Raw genomic sequence first — 21,846 nt, 5'->3', positions numbered from 1 at the left:
TGTTTACACTGCACACTAGAACACAGGAATTTTGAGAAAGCTTTTGAAAAGGAAACTACTTTTCACCTTCACCTTTTTTTTTTCTATTGATAAAAGTAATTTACAAATGGTTATACAAAATGAGAAGAAATACTAGGGGAGGTACATACTCAAAAGGTATGAATGAACAGTAATTTTCTATTCACTAATACTCTGTTACTAGCTTGCTGCATTACACATTCATGTGCTCATTTTCGCATGTCTTTTGTTAACCAAGGGCCTGTAATAAGTAGTGAACTGTATGACCAACTAGTTATACAAAAATCAAATATGACAGAACAGTGAAAGAAAACATTTTTAGAGGAAAAAAAAAAAGACTCAGCTTAAGTTAGCAGTTGTTTTGCTGTGATATGGACTTAGGGGACACTCACAGAGGTCAGAAAGTCTCTACCCTCCCACTGATGCATCCATGATATGACCTTGCAGTCACAGTTTAGGTATTCCCTAACTTCTATGAGATTCTTTTTCCTTTCATCCTGTAACATCCATCTTGTTTGTTAACTATTAAGATTGAAACAGGAATAGTTACATTTACATTTAATGGTATTTTCAATTTCTGTAACAATTTTCATGCAACACTTTCAAATCAACTCAAACATGCCAGGGCTTTCATTCCATCAACTTTTAAAATCAATTTGCTCCATCTTCATCTTCTCATTAAAATGAGAGATACATACTTCGTAACTGCTCCAGTTTCTCTTACTTCTTCCCATTCTTCATTCGGTGCGGAGGACAGAGAGATAGAATAGCAGCCACTACTCTGCTTATTTGCAAGGGCGTAACTGGGCCTGGCCACTTTTGGGTTTGATTTCTACCAGAAAAAAAAAAAATAATAAAAAGCATCAAATAACTTGATATGTAATACAGAACACACAAAGATCAAGCCTGAAGCCCACAAGACTACACTACATCTCTGAAGAGGAACCTTGCTGGAGAGCAGAAGTATACATAAATGAGCATTTAGACAAATGTGCCAGTGCTCAGCCAAAAAAAAAAAAAAAAAAAAAGCTATGCCCCTTCAATACAGTGACAGGTCTTCATCTGTTTCTAACCACTCTCTTAAACTTTTTATATGCATTACTCAGCCAACTGAGGCAGAATTAGTTTTAGAGAAGAAACAGGGCCCGAAAGGGTGATCAAAGACAAGTATCGAACTGCCTTACTAGGAGCTGTGTATTCTTGGAAGCTTTAAAAATCTACTTAACAATTTGTCTTGAAGCAATACAGATTTGAACTGGAAACAGAACAGCTTTACTTTTAAGTTCCAAGTTTCCCACCCGATTGATGCGTTGTCTCTGTGCTTTTTACTGATGAGAACAAACACATATAATATCTGAAGTGACAATGATGTGGGGTTGTGTTGAGACATCTAACTATTCAAAGGGGGCATGCACAGCCCCAACTCCTTAGCAGGCTTAGGAATCCTTTAACATTTCAAGCTGTGAAGCCCCCACAGGGAAGCCTAGAGGTGTCTGGAATGAGTAAGATACACAGCTCCTCCTCTGCTGCACCCATTGACTTCTGCCTCAACTGAAAAATGGCTCCATTGCTATTGACTCCTGGCTTGCTGCCCTGGAGGCAGCACAAGGGCAGGGAATCCCTACTGGTTCTAAGCTTACACAACCATAAGTGAACTGAAAGCTTCAGTATTTGCCACTTACAGATGAGGTCTACACATTATTCCTTCGTGCACAGTTCATTGCAAATCTTGCCTCTTGTGAGAAATAGCAAACATTGTGTTGGTTTTTTATGCTATGGATAAATAAAACGTATTTTCTGCACCCGACTGATCTAAAACTTACTGGAATATGCAAATACCAACAAGTAGTGATGAATCAAGCAACAGCTACTCACTAACCTGAAATGCAGGCTCATGAGCATATGAGGTATTCTCTTTTGTGACACATAGCTTTAGTAAATCTTTACTGGAACTCATAAAAGAGCTTTCTTCAGGAGACAGGTCCTTAAACAAGGGTAAAGCTTGCTTCAAAGATAAAAATTCAGGGAGATCTGGTGCTCTGTTCTTCTTGCTTATGTCTGCAATTAATTCAGACAGCCTGGCTTCTTCTTCTTCAGTGAGTGGTTGGGACAACTCAAGAAAAACAAATTCGCTAGATTTGGCTGGAAAAACGAGAGAATGGATATTATTAACAATTAGGTTATGTGATAAATGCTTGCCTGCACATCCATAGAGGAGCCCAGAGAGACAACAGCAGGAGGAGCCCAAGCAGTATCCTTTCTGGGCTCACCATAAGGCCGTCAGCCCATCCACAAGGCCAGAGGAGCAGAAAGCAGACGTCAGGTCACTAGTGAGCCTCCACCCTGCTCACACAGGGAGGGAAACAGGATGAGACTGTTACTGGTGTCTGTCTTTATATGAACACTCTGTGCCTGTCTGTAGTATGCACTGTCAGCTGTGTATATGCGGGCATGCCTGCTGGGACTACATCTTCAGCCTTGCTACTGACTGAAGTGGGAGACACGGAGCTGCAGCAGCTTTCCCCCCTGAAGTTGTTTGATCTGGTGTGATACATTTTTCTCTAATGTTATCACACTAAGAAAGCAGAGCAGAACTGTAGCAACCATTTACACCATCTGTAAAACTACCACTGATCTGTGTCTACACTCATTTCAGAAGATTTACATTGGTGTGTATTTAAAAGGCTTAAAACGTTCAAGCATAGAAATTTAATAATTCCTGAAGGTTTCCACCAGAATAAATACATAATCAAGATACATAAACCTAATACTAAGAAATGTCCCACAGCTTCATACTTAGATACCACTCATTTAACTGGTAGCTGTGTCTATAGACACTACCAGTAACTTTGATAAACTCAGATCTAGAAAAGTGAAGGTAACTCACTGCTAAAACATCACTTAATGTCTCATGTTAAAGAACTCCTGCTCCTTAGGTAAAGTTAGCATTACATGCATTTTATCTTTATAGAGGTAGTGACTGTACAGGGTAGAAGTACTGTTAAATTTCACAAAGGCAACTCTGACATCATAATTTTGCTAGATGTCATTTTGTAATGACTTTGCTAATGTAAAAACATGGCATGATTCAAACACTCTGAATTAATTGAGCAAAAGTTATACTCAGTTCTTACAGACCTTCACCCTCAAAAAAACAAACAGAGCTAATCTGTAAGATCCTACACACTAACCATCCCATTTGGCATCTAGTCAAAATTTTCTCCAATAATAATCCAATTGCCTTGGCAGTGTTGTCAAAGAAACAAATCAACATTTATCTGCCATGCCATTCTTCTAGCATATACACTACTCAAGAGTAAGGACACTTACCATATCCCATTTATTTTTGAGAGAGGTACTTCTTACACAAGCCTAGTTTTTAAAGGCATTAACACACAAAATTGAACAATGTTACAAGATCTTTTATTTTATTTATTTATGTAGCAGTGATTTCCAATCACATTATGCTGTGTTTTTTTTTTCTAAGATGTCTTGTTATGCTCATATTTGGAAAAGCAGAACTGACTGATTTTTGTCTTAAAAAAGCTATTGGTTTTCCTTAATATTCCAGAAGTGCAACTGTAAAATAACTCCGTTATTGACATGGACTAGACCTTTTCATTGTGTTTAGGAAAAGTTATTACTCACATGGTTTGCTGATAACCCGCTTTCCTAATTGGGTTTCAATCTTTTCTACATAATCCGCAGACAACCAAAGGAAAATTATTGTTGAACAGCCACCATCACTTCTCCACATGCCAAACCTTCTCAAATCCAGGGTATCCACTGTCAGCTTGGTATTCTTATTAAGTGCCACTGTAGAAAATAAGATTTAAATTAACTTTCTTTCGCTACCATAGATAATTGAAGTCATGCATGTCATAGTAATTACATACTAGGACCTCAGTACTATTAGAGTGTATTAAAACTGTATTCACATATTTTATTCCTAGCACTATACTAAATGTGTTGAGAATTTAGTACTTAAATCACTTATATCAAACCAGGTAAAACAAAGATACCAAACAATAACACTAGAAGTTAAACATCATTTTCACGGAAGAGAAATCTTATTCTTGCTCAGAATAACCACAAATAATACATACAAATTTAACAAATTTGCAAGTCATGAACTCCTATTTTCTTTTGGTCAATCCACCTTAGAAATGCTATGAGATATAGTAAACCATACACCACCTTTGGATAACAGACTGATTGCAAATCCATACTTATGTTCCTCTTGGCTTTAATCAATCCATACATTTTTAATAAACCTTAGGGTCTAAAAACCCTAATCTGAAAGGATTAACGTTTCACCTCAAAAACATGATTTGGTACATTAAATACAGTTCAGCACTCCATATATGCAGGAATGTACAAGCAAGCCATTAACACTAAAAGTTACCTTAAAAATGTAAAAACCTGCTGTTATTAATGCTTACACTATAGACACCAACACTTTCATTTATTGAAAAATGTATCAGTGTTTTTGTGAAAGTAAGATTATAAACTATTCACAATATAAATATATGCTGTGCTGTACTCTAAAGATATGGTTAAGAGAAGGCTAAATAAAAAAAATTTCTTACCTTGAAATGGTATCGTAATATACTTGGTCATAAACTGAAATAAGATTAAAAAGAATATAGGTGAGTTTGCTTTTTACAAATTGTTTAAAACTAAGTAAGAATATTTTATTATCTCCACATCTTTTTCTGCTTATAGCCAAATAAACTGAAAACAACAGACCTAATTTGAGACTTAACATTGTCTATTTCACCTAAAACAACACTCTTATATATGTATTACAGAATTCAAATGACAGTGAGAATAAGCAGTAAGTTAGAGTTGCTTACAGACTCCTTAAAAAAAAAAATCAACAAAGATCAATGCTTAGACAAAAGGAACTTATTTTTAGATGCTCCATGATAAAGACTGTAAGTGTAAGCTGCACTATTTGAACTAATAAATACCACATAAACAGTCGACACTGGACAATGACCTCGGTATTTATACTAAGTTTTGCACTGAAGGCCTCTAAAGTTTCTACTTATGCTGCCACTATGTTAAGAAGACTTGGCTAAATAAAGAATGCTTTATGATCACTTGGACTGAAGGCTGTCATATACGCTCACAGAAGAGGTTGCTCTTACTTCACTGCAACATGCACTAAGAATGAGTTTTTTTTTCCCCCAAGGAAAAATTTTACTTTCCACCTAAAAGCATTGATTCTAAAATATTTAAACTGGTCCCTGAAATGTTTTTGGCATATTCATTTAAGAGATTTTCATGAGATGTTTTCATTACTGCATAAGAACTGCTGCACAAAATTGCTGTTTTGTGAAAAGCTTAAATTATTATTACAACTCAGTATTTCAATATGTCTAGCTATGAACAAAAAAAAAAATACACATGCTTATACTTTTATAACTGCAATAAATACAATGAACATAGTCAAACGCCTGTGGAAACTTCTGGAGCTGGTACTGCATTTAAAGTACACCTTCACTTACGTTTCTATACCCTTTTGAGTCACATGTTGCCTATGCACTAATGCTTTTAGTATCGTTTTAACGGTCTTTGAAGCTACAAAACAAAGACTTTTCTGTTTAAATGTTAACATCAGTGCATATTAAACATCTCAACTCTGATCACTATGATTATTTTATTCTAAAATCTGTACTATAACCAAATACCATAGCCAGAATTTTCATTTTTAAATTTTATCAAGATGTCACCATAATACATCAACTTACCCTAGCAGGACCTGTTGATAACCATTTATGTTTCCCGATGTACAGATTATCAAATTCAAAATCTAATCTTGGGTTCATCTGTTCACTAGGTTTGCTTCGAGAAGATAAGCTGATGGGACAATTAACTTCATCTGACTCTGTTAAAAGCTGGAAAAAAAAAAGTATATGGGCATTAAATGAGGCATTTCCCTTCTGCAGTCTTATAAATTCTGTTTTTAAGAATTTACTCCCAAAGCCAAATTCTAAAATAAAAGCCGTAAGTTTTTATCACAGTCATTACTGATAACCTCCTCAAAGGTTGAATTGTATCTTGCTCCAAACCTTCTATCGTCAAGATACAACCTTCTATCTTTTTACTAATTTATAGCCAAGTTTACAGCCAAGTAAAAACTTGTAAAACAGCAACAGAAAACACTCCTCTTCTGATACTGAAGGTACAGGATCCAATTCAATGCTTATGATCAAAATGATGCATCTGTGAGAGGAGGCAACAATGGCTCTCTTGGCCTGTTTCCGGATTAAAGAGATAGCCCAAATCAAGGTCAAACAAGGCAAAACAAAGCTCATCATGTCTAAAAAGGGGAAACAACTTTCATGGTTTGTTTTAGATTGTAATTCCATTGCTAGACACACAGCAAAGGAAACTTTAACCTATCCTGTTCTGGCGTCTACAAAGATGCTTCAACTTCTCCAGGCAATGAAATACAACAATGGACCAGATAACAAAAGAAACTACCATGAAATACGTTACTACAGCTACTCCTTGGCTGGGGCTAATGGTATCTGCACTAAGCATTTCACACTTGTCCTAATGTGCAAGCAGAAATAAACTCTGTATAAATAAATTAAAGGGATGGTATAACAATACGTAGGCCAAAAACTGGACTACCTGCTCTGTACAGCTTTCCACATTGTCTTCCAATGGCTTTTCTGAGAAAAGGACATCAGACTCTTGATCTGTTTCTTTAATATCAGTACTATTACCCTGCAGCAGTTCTATACATTTAGGTTCAGAAACTCCATCATTTGGTTCGGAAGATCCATCTTCATCATCACTGGAAAGGACAACTAAAGAGGGGAAAAATAGATACGTATACTATAAGATCCTGACTTGAGAATACTTCTTTCATTGTAGATTTCAGATTAGCAAAACCTTCTCTCTCTTCCAGATGTAATACCAAAAAACATGATCCCAGCCAGCCATGGCCTGTGTGCACAAAACTGTATGCAACAAGATGTACTGTGTTCTATCTTTATTATCATTTCGTACTCAATTTTCAAAATTATTAAAAGACTACTAAAAGAGATAAGCCGCAACATACCTGCTTCAACAAAGAGAGTACTTTTCTCAATTTAAAGATCATTAAAAGGCACAATCTTTATTTTCCATAGCCACAAAAGCCAGCTGCAAGATAAGGACTGGAATTTGAAAATCCTGTTCTCTGCCTTTTTTACCTTTTACCATCTGTACTCCAGTAGATTGTACTGGACAGTCTGTTCTCAATCTTTTGTTCCATATATTTCAATTAGTCAGTCATGCGTGAGCTCTCCCAGTACCTAAGCGTATCAACAGTAATAGTTAGCAACACAGATACAGTACATACTTGGGTCAACCGAAACAACTGGCCGATCACCCCTGCGGATTCTGTTCCGGAGCCTGCTCAGGTACTGTGACGGGTCTGCCTTTGATTTCCTGATGGCACTAATTTGTGTTGAAATCACATCCTCGCTAGAGGCAGGAAGCTGTTTCTCTGACATATTTCTGGGAGGAGACTCTGAGCCAGGTTTCACTGTGCAGCTGTGAACAGGGTTTAAATGGTTGTGGGAGAGAGTGTCTAATTTAGAGTCTCTCTCCAATGTCCGGGCAATGCAACCCTGCACCAGGTTAGATTTGTGATCTTGTTCATCCTCAGAAGGAGTTTTGCAGCCAGGAGGTGGAGTTGAACTCAATCTTTGCTCTTTCTAGAAAATATGGATCAGACAAAAGATATGTATTGTATATTTATTCCTTGGCCTTTCTGTGATGGTTCAGATTAGAGATCACTGACTTTGCTATGCACTAGATAAAATAATTATAGCTGATTCACTAAGTCTTTTTTTTTTTTCCTAAATAACTGATAAGAATAAAACTTTCGGGAAGGGTACGACAGACGGAGGAGGAAGAAGGAATTCACCATCCACAAGATTTCAGTAACATCAGGTATACCTCACAAATTTTGTATAGAAGTTCCCCAATCAGTTACACCGTCTGTGAAGAGAGCTTCACTTTAGCTAGATAACTTATTTCCCAAATTATTTTACTCCATGCTCCTGTCTGAAGGAAACACTGTCATTCCTCTCTCTCAACCTTTCTGCTACAACAGGCATATTCTAATACCGCGAACAGATGTACATACTCGCTCTTCTTGATGCATCACTGAACTCAAAAGATGTCACAGTTCTGCTAGATATCCTATTTATCAGTACAATTCTTGAATTTTGGATATTGCTACCGCTACTACAGAAGTGCATGCAAGTGCACAGCATGGGCAAACATGTATACAAATATATAAATTAAAATTAAATGCAACTTACAGGCTGTAGAAGTGATTTTTCTGGAATGTGTGCATTACAATCATCAGAAATATGGCCACTATATCTTCTTTTCCTTTTCTCAGAATCCAAAGAGCTTGATCCCTTCCAACTAAGAGAAGTACTGTTTGTGTTTGTTTTCCTCTTATCCAGTTCATCACAGTTCTTGTTTTCTGTGTTAAAAAAAGAAAAAGTGATGTAATAGGTTACACTTTGTATTTCTTTGCATATATCTTTGTATTTCTTGATATCTATTACATTTTATATAAATCACATGGCAGCAGACAACTTCCATGAGAGATAGTTCTTTTCTAATTGTGTGTAGTTGTCAGAACATATTCCCTAAAATAATATGGGAAACATTATCATCACAAGAATAGATAAGCATATAACCAAAGTCACTACTCCCAAGTATGAATTAGTGCTCTATATTCCGCGGTCTTTCTTTTAGTTTCTCCTGGATGCAACATTCTCCACCTTCCTGTTCGCATCCGCATATGTTACTAAACGGTATTGAGAAGACCGTATGTTCCCCCTATAGAATCAGCAGACAGCTCCTTATTTTCAACAAGAAAAAACAAATAGTCATGTAGTAGAAATTTCAGCGGGGTTCACAAACCATTTCAGTATTCCTAATATATTTCATTCTTGAGAATAAAGAGATTTATTTTTAAAAAATCAGGGTTATAATGATGTAGTGAGGTTTCTCTCAGTTTCTTTTTGTTCACAGATCCGATTCATCATGGCTTTATTCTTATTTAAAATCATAACTACCTGATACATTTTACCATACCTGTAAAAGCTTGGTTTTGAGAAAACATATATACTGCAACATATATTAATAATGCAATGACGCAACAACTATTATTTTATTTCTGTGCTCTGCTTGTAACACTAGACTTCAGAAAAAAACATATTCTCAGCAATCTCAAACCATCATATCTGAACGCTAGGTTATTGCTCATTACAAACCTTTCTTTTGTAGCTCTCGTCTTCTACAGGTGACGACATTACTTCTTTCTGGTTCCTTAGAAGCTTTGGTCAATTCAGACAGATCATCATCTGTCATTCTTGAGCAATATTCTGGCCTGTAAAGAACATTAACCAAGAGTTATCTTTAATTTTGAAAGAATACTTTAAAAAAAATCAACAGAAACAAGAGTTGGTTAGACAAATTTCTGCCTCTCAAAAGCAGGTGGAGATCAGCAAATGAAACACAAGCTATTTCAGTTCCCACTATGAAAATATGCAGATGCTCTGACATCACTAATGAAATGAATGTTTATAGAAGACGCAAGGAATGAAAATTTGACATGCTTGATACCAGACACTGAAATATTATTTTGCTGTAAAGTATGACTGCCATGAGAACACAGAACAAAAAAAAAAAAAAAAAAAAAAAAGAGAACAACAGTCAACTAATTGTATCCTTGCCTTTGAATGTAGTAGGAATGAGGCAAAGTAGTATATTTGTTACTTAGATTTAGAACTGCTAATAGAGTCCACAGGGTAAGTTCCTGCAACGAGAAAAGACTTGAAAACGAAGTTCCTGCTCAAAAGAGCCTGAAACAGTAATTTTGAAGGGAGTTGGAAGGTAAATAAAGGGATCTGAATGAGTAAGAAACGTAAAAGAAATAGACAGGGTTTACAGTATGGAAAACTAGGAAACCTACACATGTATCTCTGAGCTTGTACCTTCATTCTAAAAATAAGGACATACAAGAAAGTAATCATCTGGGGTTTTTATTTGTTTTTGATTTTTGTTTTTAATATATTGGAGAATATATAGATAGGATGCAGTGATAGCCTAAACCGTATGACATCCCTACATTTGAGTCTGATGTTGCAAATGTTAACTTCACTATTTTAGTAACTGTACTCTGGCTTCCAGTGTATGTATTATGAACATATAACTCAATATGGTATCATGTGATATTTTCTCACTGCAACATAATTACATCGAATATACAAGACTTCTCTTCTGAAAATTTACCAGGAAACTAACCTTCTTGACCTTTGCTTCATTTGCTGTGAGAGTTGGAAGATAAGAAAAAAAAAACAGAAGATTAAAAAGATAAAGGAATTTAATGCTCCTCTGCAAAATCTGTTCCCTTCCTCCTTTTGATACCTCACTTACTACAAAATGATTTTGTGTTAATCTTTTTATTATGTGTTTAACTTGGAATTTTGCAGTCCAATTTGCAAAGAGCTAACTGCTGATCATATGGGTCCAAACAGCTGAGCTTGGATCTGTAAAGAATGTTGTGAACCAAGGGAAAGAATACTCTTTGCCATCTTTAACTGGACAACCAAAATTGTTAGACACTTTCTGAACAACTGCCCAATCTTCAGCACCATATCTGTAAACTGGAGTTTGACTGCTCTTGGGGAATGCTGTGAAGGTAAATAAAGGTTTCCAGAGTGCTCTGGTATTAGTGATGAACACTACATAAACACCACGAAGGAATTACTAACTCTCTTGCCACTCGCCAAGAACCACAGATGTGCCCATATGCACAAGAAGAGTATATGGAGATAAACTTTATCATTCATTCTAGATATTGAACACGACAGAGTCTTTCAAAGAGCAGGCAGCTCTAGGTAAGGAATAGCTAGCCTTATTGCAGAAAACTTGATTTTGGAACCCACAACTCTACTTAAATGCTTGTATTCAGAACATGTAATCTGACTGCTTTGAATGAAGATACTTAAGTGTTTTTTAGATTTTCTTTTACATCAATATCATAATTGAGACATCTTAACAAGAAATAGGGCACTTTTCTAGGAACGGTTCACATAGTGGACTTCCCTGAACATATTTACTCTATATATACAAACTGTGCAGGTTTTATTTTTATTTGCAGTCTGCACAGATAGTTCCATTTACAATGCACCTCTTAACAGGTATATGCATAACCTAAGAGGCTGTGAAAGTATATTCTGAAGTGTTCTCAAGAGCCACGAGAAACAAGCATAAATTTAGACAGCCCTAAGTTTATTACATTTAAGACCCACCTTAAATTCATTATACCGGTAGATCAGTGGTGACTTAAACAAATGCCTTTCATGCTGGGTTGCAGTGAAAAAGCAATGCAAAATTCCCTCTATAACACCAAAAGCAAGAAAGGAAACAGGGAACTCACAACAAGTTCTAGCTGATAGAGGACAGTTAACTTACGACCCCCCTGTTTTGATCACACACAATTCTTTTACTTCATTTGTGATTTCCATAGCATACCAAAGTAACAATGTTCAGTACAACAGAATCTGCATTCTAGTTATTCTGATGCTACCAGAGAATCTCAACACGGCCAAGTGCATACATATGCATATCCATAATAAGGGGGAAGCTTTGGCTGCTCAGAAGAGACTCCAAAATCAGAAACCATGCCAAGTGTATCCTTGCACAGACAGGAACTACAGAGAGGTGACCAGGATCAAACCGTGTCTTTGCTGGAACAAACCCTAAATTCTCCATTTCCCACAGGATATGTATTAGAACTTGCACTAATACCCTGCTCACTGGGAGGGTAAAGTGCAAAATCATCCTCATGTGCTTTCCTGCTAATAATGAGCTTTTTAGTTCATGCATTAGAAAACTGCATTTCAAGAAAGCTAATCCTTCAAGCAACGAACACCACCAAATCTAAAGCAAGTTGAGGAAACCAGCTACTAAAAAAAAATAAAATTACTCAGACCCTTTTTACCTAAAAAGAGAAAATTAACTACAGCAAAATACAGACATTACTTAACCTAAATTAATATAGATTTAGTTGCATACTTTTATTTAAAAAGTCTGAACTTCCCTCTATTGGTATGTCGGTAATGGATTTCTGTCGCTGTTTCTCCTCTTCACAGGGTTACACTGAGCAGAGTGGTTATCAGCTGTTTCAGTACTGGAGAGTTCAAGCCATTCTTGTTCTTAATATACAACAGCCACCCTTCAACTATGAGCTTGAAAAAACACGCAAGATGCTTCCTTGGATGTAGAGCATTACATTAAAAAGTTGGTGTTTTCCTCTCTATGAATGCACTACCTCCCATTGTACAAAACAATACGAAGAAGAAAAAAATATAGATCTTAAAGATTTTGTAGTAAAACAAAACAAAGAAAATCTAATCCAAACTCCCCACCTACAATGTTCTCTAACATGTTCATGTATCAGAATGAGTACATGTATAACTTACTTTTCTCAAGATTTTTTAATATTTCTTTAATCTAGGAACTGTTGATTATTCCTGCCCCCACCAATTCTTCTTCTCTTCCTTCCTCATTCTATTTTCTGCCCACAGATACCTAGCTATTTGTTCCTGTGGATACTTTGCCGTTAAGCAAAGAGAAGGCCATAAAAGGCAAGAAGAAACAGCTTACTGTGAATTCAACTGCCATCCTGGACTGGAAAAAAAAAAAAACATTACATAATTATAATATCTACTTTCTGCTAGTTTTGTGTGTCAAGCATTACTGTGGTGTTCAATCAATGTAAACACAGGAAGAAAAGAGGAAAAGCAGATGCTAAGCAATGAGTGTGACACACACAGGCCTTAAACAGTGGTCATCTGTTGATGAGACTTACATCTCTGATGGATTAATGAGAAAAGAAATGAACAAATCACAAAGAGGAACTTGGCAAAATCCTGTACGGAAGTTACTTGAAACTATGTTAGAACACAATAATAGCAACAGGAAAACAGGACTCATTCTGGACACAAAACCAACTAAACTATGTTTGAATTACATGTCTGTCTTCAAAGATCAAAACCAGCTATCCGCTGGAAATGCAGATTCCTCTTCTGAGAGAAGAGTAGCCTCTTGATGTAATGCACAGCTTGAATCAGAATAAATGCGAAGTTAAAATGGATCGTCAGAGAGGGATGTTAGTTTGCACTCAGGAAATTCAACTTCTGCTTCAAGGCAGGAGTATCATAAAAATTGTTCCTGTGCAAATCTTTTCCATTGTAAAGTTATGTCATTTCAGGAAAACCAGTGATATCAGCACTGAGTAACATACCTTTCAGACAGAAATGAACTTTCATGAGGAGAACTTAATATTTGACATGTCTGCACGTTGGTAACTGATGATGAAGCTAGTTGACCTGATTGCAATTTGTCAGCATCAGATAAATCAGCATCAATTATTACGTGGCTGTCTATGTATTTTCTTCCAATTCTCGTCCTCAGGACATTCGTCAAGATAACTTGAGGTTGCCTGCCATATATATAACAGTAAATCATAAATACTGCACCAAAATCCAGAGAAAGAAGCTTCATGTTAAATTCATGCATTTTAGGGGCTTGATAATGCCCAACATCATCAAACTTCATTACTCTTTTCTCAATCCTCTAGAAACAAAATGCCACTAAAAAAATTAAAATCCAAGGTAAGCAGATAAAGCCAAAAAATAAAGGCAAGAATTTGTAAAGGAAAAGGCTAGGGAAATAATTTCACCTTAACAAAGTATTATTCACACTATGTTGCCTCTAATACATAATCTAAGTATTGTTTAATAACACTAAAGCAGCTCTAAAACAATTCAATCAATACCTGTATATATTTCTCTGAATTATGGAACAATCTTGATTTTCCTGTGAACAAGAAGCCTCCAGTAAAACAGAACCCCCTCAAGCAGTTAGTCAACAGGTAAAAAGGAGCACATACACAAAAAGTTAGCATTAGATTTTGTTCCCCCTCCACAACTTTCAGGGGAGATTCTACAATACAGAAATAGCGAGGCTCAGAAAAACAGCTGCAACTCTAAGAGACTAACACAAAAATAAGCTAGCCAAAAATATGAAGATGTTCACTGGACCACGGATGTATAAGAGCAGCACAACTTATTTTGCAAAATGCAACTGCAGCCAGCCTGTAGTACAGCCTTTGACTTACTCTCCTCCTCTTTCTCAAACTGGGTTTAAATTCTACCACTTCCAGTCCAAGTTATTTTGGATCATTATGTATCGTCATGGCCTTTTTCACATCTATTACAAACAATGTTGTCTTTTGGGTATCTCCTGCATAATTCTCCTGCTGCCTGTATTCACCCACAAATCACACTCCAGTACAGACTGCGTGATGTCTGGGGAGCACGCAGATCTCCTCCTGCATTGAGATGCAAATCTATTTTTAATCAGGAGGCTACATTAGGGACAGGCTGTTGCAAAGACTCACGGGTGACGTCCAATGATTTATCATTATAAAAACAATTTAGAGGAAGAGTGATACAGAAGAATACCATAGTCTGGATGCAACCTCCAATAAAGGAAGTCCCTAAACTGTTTATCATCAGAAGCTCAGAGAGAAACATCAGTGAACACTGGACTTGATATGTCTCTCTTCTGCTCCTTTGTGCATGTTCTTGTATTTTCATGTGTAGTCGGTAGAACAGTGAAAATACACTTGGTACCTTGCCTGAGAAAGAGGGAAGTTAAACGCAGGTGTGCTCTTCTTTTCCCAAGAATTTAAAATTTGTGTATCTCTTTTTGAGAGTCTAATGGCTGAATGAAATTGGCCTTGTCAGCGGTACAGGAACATCTATAAGTCATATGATCAGAAATCCCATTACAGTGCACCTGGTACCATCTCTCTCAATAATTACCAACAGGAACCAGGAACAACAGAATTCAACCCAGTCAGATGACAGGAGAATGAGAACAAATTTCACGAACAAGACAGCTGTGATACAACATAGAATAGTTACTCATGAAAAATAACTGCAAGGAAAATTATTTTCTTTAGGAATACAAGGCAAAGACAACGTACCTTTTAGACAGAAAAAGACTTTGGAGGGTAGGATTTAAAATTTGCCATATCTTTAGGCTGGCAACAGATGATGAGGGTGGTTGATTTGAGTGCAGCTTGCCAGCATCAGAAAAACTAGCATCAGTTTTAGGTCGCACCTGTGTGTATTTTCTTCCTATTTTCGTCCTCAGGACATTCGTCAAGATAACTTTGGGTTGCCTGCCATGCATATAATAATAAATTAATAATAGGGTGCTGAGAGCTTGTTAAGTCACATGAATTCAACACAGCTTTTCCATGAGTTTCCTGTCCCTGCATCATAATTTGTATATTCATTAGAATTAACTTCACTTTCCTGACAATTTACAAAGCAATTCTCTTTGAAGAGGAGGAATAACAACATGATCTGTTGACCAACCCATCCTTCCAGGGTTTCTTCTTCTGGTTATCAATGACTAAACAGATCCATATGTGATTCCGAAGTTGTTAACTTTCAGTACAGGGACATGGAAATGTCAATGCCTATTTGTTATTGCAAAACGTCAGAAGTAGTAACACCATGGCCTTACAAACTATTCTGAAACCATATTGGGTATTTTCAGGGAATGAAAACAAGTAGTCACTTTGTGACATCTTATTTTAGAACCACAGAGACTGGCTTCCACTTAACATTTAGAATACAATCTCACAGTCGTGAAGCTCCAACTGATTACATCTCTTCAATTTCACTGAAGAAATAACAGTCAAATATGAATTACTAAATTAATGAAGACTCACTACTATGATCCTTTAAACAGGTAGCTAAACTTCTGAGTCTGCTAGGTAGATACTGAAGTCTTGAAGGCCGGGTTAAACCACGACACCTAAAGAATTAATTCTGCATCAAGGTCAGTATCTTGAACAGCTTTCTTTAAACTGATAAGCATTATGTACCATAGTTGGTTTGTCAGGATTTATCCTAGATTACTAATTTCATTTTCAAACAGGTGGGAGTTGGACTGGTTTTCCCAGGACAGTTGTAAGAGCACACCAAAGCTCAGGCTAGCGTGATGGTTTTGAAAAGATTACCAAGGTAAGAACTCCTTTCTCGCTTGTGTGTCTAACTATGCATTTCCTTGTGTGTCTAGCTATGCATTTCCTAGACGAGTGGTCTCCAGACTTTTTTGAGCATGCACCCTATCAGTAGAGACTTTAATCACACAATGTTTATTTAATTATAAGTTATACAAACACACTATTAATACATAAAGTTAATAAACAAATACTGAAAAAAATGAGTAATAATGATAAAAACATTTTATTTCTTATTTATTAACGGTACAAATATTGTTTTCTGCACACCACTGGGTTGTCTTGCAGATCTCCTGAGGGTGTGCACCCCACTCTGGAGTCCAGTGTCCTGCATGACGGACAGTAAACTTAAATGGTTCCAATTCAAAACTAAGTAACTTAAGCTGAAGCATAGACACTGTCCTCCATTCTCTGGGCTTTTCTTACAAGTTTTTAAAGGAAAACTAAATAGAAGAGCACTGGTTTTGGTTCAGAAAGAGTTGATTTTCTTCAGAGTAGCTCTTGAAGTGCTTTGTTTTGGATTTCTGGTGAAAACTGGTGTTGGTAACACACCAAAATCATTACAGTAGAACACCATGAGACAACATAAATAAGTTAATGTATGGAACCTTCCACCCTCCTGACTAGAGTAATGCTAACAGACTATTTGGCAGAACTATTTTTTTTCAGGTTTCATTGTTGTATAAATAACAGGTTTTCTTTTCTTTCTATTTGACAAAGTCGCCGTAATTAAATTTTACTAAATTTAGCCTGAGTTCACAAGATAATTAGTCCAGTGGGAACATACATGGTCACAGAGTCTTCGGTTTAATTGTACGATCAGGACCTACAAAGCTAACTGAAAAGATTCCAACCCTTGAGGACTTTAACAATATCATAGTGACAAAAGAAAACCTACAGCAGGAGGTAAAGCAGTTAGAAGAATTTCCAGTGCAACTGGACTTCATTACCTATAACTTGTTCTGCTAGATTGGAAGCTTAAATCTGACATCCTTTGCTCTTATTCCTATCAGGTTCGATCCTGACAGGCTCCAGGTCCCTTAGCAATTTGGTTTAGTAATTGTTATTAAGACCTGAATTAGCAATGTTTGCCACTCCCTTGATTTAAATAGGCTTTATATATTTTAATAGAAATATCTTCACAAAAATCATCTTACAATTTCAAGTATACACTCATTTAGGCAACTAGCTTTGCACTGGAAACCTGCCTGGTAAGGTAAAAAAGCCTCCAACAAATAGCCAAATATGTATCTTTTTCTTCCTTGTTATCTGGACAGGTGACAGCATCAAACTAAGGCATCACTTCCTACATGGAACCAGTTTCTGACTGAAGACATTCACATGAACCATCTATTACAACCTATCTTCAGAGCTGTACAGTGCTTGCAGCTCTCAATGGCTTCCCTTTTTAAAAGGGAACCTGGCACCTGGTGGTATTTCTTGAAAAATCATGCAACTAAAAGTAAGCATGAAAGAAATGCAATAAAAACACCTACATTTATGCCAAAACCAATCTCTGCTATGAGCACTGGGACACAGATACCTAAATTACCTATTAAATTGTCTGCAAAATGAAGTGAGTAAGTGATGCAAAAGGAATTAAAAAAAAAAAAAAAAAGAAAAACTGATGCAAAGCAGGAAAAAAGCAAGCGAAGTCTGCACCAAGTCCTGCTGACAGAAAGCAACCTTGCACAACACTAAGACTGGAGGCATCTTGGTGAAGGAAAACCAAAACAGTGTTTTTGTTTCTACAGCAAATACCCATCTTATTTATGCCCTCTTCTCCACTTCCACACATACATGTAAAGATAATGAAAACATACTTAAAATTGTACGGATGGGAAAGAAAAAAAAAATGCAATGTGAAAAATGCTGTTAGCAGCTCCTCTCGAGTCTTAAATCACTTTGTGGGCAGAAGTATTACGCTAACTTAAGAGTGCAGGACGGAGTAATTCATATCAATTGGCAGAAAATGGCTGACCTCTACTGCACACGAGAAACAGAGCTCCAAGATCCATCTCCTTTCTCAGTGCTTGTATTTGGGTACAAATCAGTGTCACAACCCTTGGCTCCCATTTGTTCAGAACTATATTACAGTGCGATCAAAAGCAGACCTAGAAGCTACCAACTTCTCTTGGAATAAACAATGGCTTCACAACCATCTCCATTGCCAATATTCTTCTATGAGTAAACACAGATTTTATACAAATACGTATTTTAACAGTGAGATCCCATGTATCATGGCAGGGTCCCCTGTCAGCTCCTGTAATAGCTGAATACTTGTCCTGGGCTCACAGAATAAGGCCACTGATAGACCTGCTATATATCATCTACGTTTTTGCAGTATGTACACAGACTAGGTGGTCCTCAGCCCTTCAAAGCCCAAGTGAATAAAATGATGCACAATTTAATAATGGCAAACTCTCATTGTCGCATTCACTGACTACATCATGTGGAATAGAAAAACCTTTCTGTTGTCCTCATCCTCCTACTCTAAGACCTTGCCCTTCCAGCAATTCATTACAAGTCAATGTTTTAATGGCAAACATTCCAACTACCCTCACCGCTTTGCTGGAGCAGGAAGTTATTACGACCTGGATGCGTGCATCAGGGCAAGGGGAAGCACTATGTAACGATTGTCTCAGGGTGGTACTCGATTCAGTTGTGACATATTACAATTAATGTTTACAATTCTGAGCTGAAAGAATCCCATCTTATTTAAGTACTCCTCCTACCTTCCCCCAAAGAAAACTTAACAGACCAGGACTAGAAGCTTGAATTTCAAAACAACTATGTTGTTGTTGTTGGATTGTGTTTGGTTTTTATTTCCCTCTTAGAGAATACAGGAGTAATACAGCTGAGGTACGTGCATGTCCCTTGGCTTTTTTTTGCAGTCAGTGATAGTCACCCTTGGAACAGTGTCATCCCCTTCCCCAACAATAAAAAAAAAAGCAGCTTCATAAGTGGGATTAAAAAAACAAAAACATAATATGACCAATAAATATCATGCTTAACTTCCTGCAAAAACGCTGATCGGACTATTTGTATTTAACTAAAAGTTCTAATCTGTTCTGACACAATCACAAGAACATATAAGAGATCACCAAGGTATCAGAGGGACTATGGAATTAACACACCTTGACACCTTGTCCAGAGATCACAAACAACCCACCTCAGAGTCACTTTCCACCAGGCCCTGAGCAGGTATTCAAATGTAAGCCGTCACGTTTTATGACCACTTCCAACCCTCATGGTCCTTCCTCTCAGTAGAAGGAACAGAAGCAATGAACTACTACATTTTGTAATCCAGAACTTTAATTAAACCGTGAGCAAATGCGAGTTTGTGCTAACCCATACCTTTAGTCACTTCTGACTAAAAGAAGTGGCAGTAACAATGCTTAGGCAACACTTTAGATGAAATATACCTCCCTAAGGATTTGGTATTAGCTACCATTAATTAAGATCATACTTCAAAAAAAAAAAAAGCGAGGAGCTAAGAGTTTGCCTTGAAGACTTATTTCCTGGTTTCACAGTAAATGCGAGTGTGACAGAACACCTACTGTCACTATGCATTCTCATGATCTTTGTTTCTAACAGTCTCTCCTTACAATAAATCATTTATGACCAAGTTAAATTCCAGTCAGAAAACAGGGCAGAGAATGGGGCAAAAATCATGCAGTTATTTCCATGATTTATGAAACAATAGTTGCTTCATTAAGATAAATAAAATTAACTCTTTCATGAAGTCACTATGCTTCTTGGCTACTGTCACTGAATCTATTTCTCCATTTTCATTTCCATTTGTCTACAATGACTGTAAAGCTTCAGAGTTTTCTTGGACACTATTCAAGATTGTAAGCAGGTCAACAAACTGTAATTCCTCTAGTCAGTATTCCATTCTCATTTTGATGTTGCAACCTTGTGTTGAAGCAAAAAAAGGTATGGTTGCTTCGTAATTTAGTGTCATTACGTCACTGAAACATTATATTCTCCAAAGATGGGCTACCAGCTTGAAAACCATCTCCACATGACCCAATTAACTAGAAACCAACAATACCTGTATTCAAGAAAGATTACGAATTTCAGAAAATACAAACAGAATAACTAATTTTGAAATGGCTTCTTACCCAATTGATTCTTCATCATTAGAGCTGCATCTGTCACAGTCCCTTTGCCTTTTTCCATTTGCATAAGTCCCTCTGTTGCTGGCACTTAATCTCCACTGAAATAAAACAAATAAAGTTGTAAAGTTCCAACAGACCCAAGTGTCATAACGGACATTACACCTGAAAAATGAACAACGCCAGACATCGAAACAAGTCAACTGATCAGATAGAACAGAGATGCAAGGAACACATACAGCAATTTTGTAACATGAGTTTATTTACTATTAAGAATGTATATATTGCCTGATCTTGCTGGGAACTTGCTCTTTTTTCCTCCAGAATTAATACAGGACAATTCAATTACTCCCCTATCTAAAGGGAACACTATCCCAAAAAGATACTTTAATATTAAGCTTGTTTCACATAGTTGCAGTTTAGTGAGATAACCTCTACTTTAACTCTGTGAATTTAACCAAGTGACATTCCACTCACAGATGCATAATTCTAATTAGGAATTAGCTGAAGGTTTGATATTTGCATAGTGTGACAAAAGCAAGACCTGCCCTTCCCCAGGTCATCTTGCCTTACCAAAATGCATTTATAATTCCAAATTACATTAATGAAGCCCACAAACAAGCTGTTATTTCTGCAACTCCAGAAACCTCTCTACTCTATCCTCACATTTTTCATATAAAAGATAAACCAAACTGGAGGTTTGAAAATGATGCCAGTCAGGCTTAAGGCAGACCAAGTTATCATCATTTCTGTTTGAGTGTGATGTGAAAGGATGCCTGAAAGGTTCATGCCCACACATATTTTGCATGCTTTAGAGAATTCTCAAAGATGTGTACCAAATCATACTTTTTCCTTACCAAACTGACTGTAATGGAAAAAAAAACAACAAAAAAAACTCAGTTTTACAACACCTGGAAGCAAGAAGGTGCTTTCCCCTCCTTCTGCCTCCAAACACCATGTAGCTCAACAATCAATGCTCTGAGGTGAGCATGTGACAAACCTATATGCTCAAAACCAATGAAAGCTACACAATATTTTTTCTAATGATGTTGAGCCAACACTCAATGCTAAATACAGCTTGGATAGATGTTTGGTCCTGTGTACAGAATAAAGATTTAATTACAGTAACTCCTGAGTTCTCTCTTTTTACAAGAGAATATAAAAAAGACTCATTTATAGCATATGAAGACCCCTACTGCATGGAAAAATACGAAATACGTAGAAGGTAAGGAAAACAAGAAATTGAAGATAAGACAGTATAGAGGAAATAAGAAATGATTTTTCAATTCACCCAGTCCAGTCACCATTTTTGTATAGGCAGAAAGACAGGAAAAACTCTATACTGGTGCTACCTGGCTCTGCCTAAGAGGCTGCTGCTTTTAACTCCAGGGTATGGCTTCCTAGTTCAAAGCCCTACTACAACTGCATGCTCTGCTTGCTTTGTCAGTAAAGAACATAACAGGGCCTACCATGAGAACTGGGTCACATTACCAGCACTCCTGTAAGTTGCAAGAATTCCTAACTTTCCTTACCAGGTTTTTACAACTTCTCTGTAGAGGAGCTGTTTTG

The 21,846-nt window shown here is 36.7% G+C and overlaps 1 protein-coding gene across 12 annotated transcripts in view; it reads right to left on the bottom strand.

Annotated features, from left to right (window-relative positions):
* Window positions 1–21,846, bottom strand: part of SENP7 (SUMO specific peptidase 7) — a 43,803-nt gene that overhangs the window by 12,199 nt on the left and 9,758 nt on the right. For 8 of the 12 annotated variants that reach the window (XR_011100495.1, XM_068695004.1, XM_068694964.1 and 5 more), the window contains 12 exons: window positions 20,284–20,378; window positions 15,107–15,304; window positions 13,358–13,555; window positions 9,318–9,433; window positions 8,349–8,518; window positions 7,379–7,736; window positions 6,664–6,842; window positions 5,775–5,921; window positions 4,608–4,641; window positions 3,667–3,834; window positions 1,898–2,160; window positions 717–850 (listed from right to left, as the gene is read on the bottom strand). Coding sequence is in view for 11 of the 12 variants with exons in the window: in XM_068695004.1 (XP_068551105.1) it covers window positions 717–850; window positions 1,898–2,160; window positions 3,667–3,834; window positions 4,608–4,641; window positions 5,775–5,921; window positions 6,664–6,842; window positions 7,379–7,736; window positions 8,349–8,518; window positions 9,318–9,433; window positions 13,358–13,555; window positions 15,107–15,304; window positions 20,284–20,378 (2,060 nt within the window). In the remaining variant the exon portion in view is untranslated. The remainder of the gene's footprint in view (window positions 1–716; window positions 851–1,897; window positions 2,161–3,666; window positions 3,835–4,607; window positions 4,642–5,774; window positions 5,922–6,663; window positions 6,843–7,378; window positions 7,737–8,348; window positions 8,519–9,317; window positions 9,434–13,357; window positions 13,556–15,106; window positions 15,305–20,283; window positions 20,379–21,846) is intronic. The other 4 variants (XM_068695011.1, XM_068695019.1, XM_068695028.1 and 1 more) reach the window with 2 other exon arrangements.

Source organism: Anas acuta, chromosome 1 (genome assembly GCF_963932015.1).
Source record: "Anas acuta chromosome 1, bAnaAcu1.1, whole genome shotgun sequence".
Taxonomy (NCBI): Eukaryota; Metazoa; Chordata; class Aves; order Anseriformes; family Anatidae; genus Anas; species Anas acuta.
Note: the sequence above shows the minus strand (reverse complement) of the source record. Positions and strands in the feature narration are given on the sequence as shown.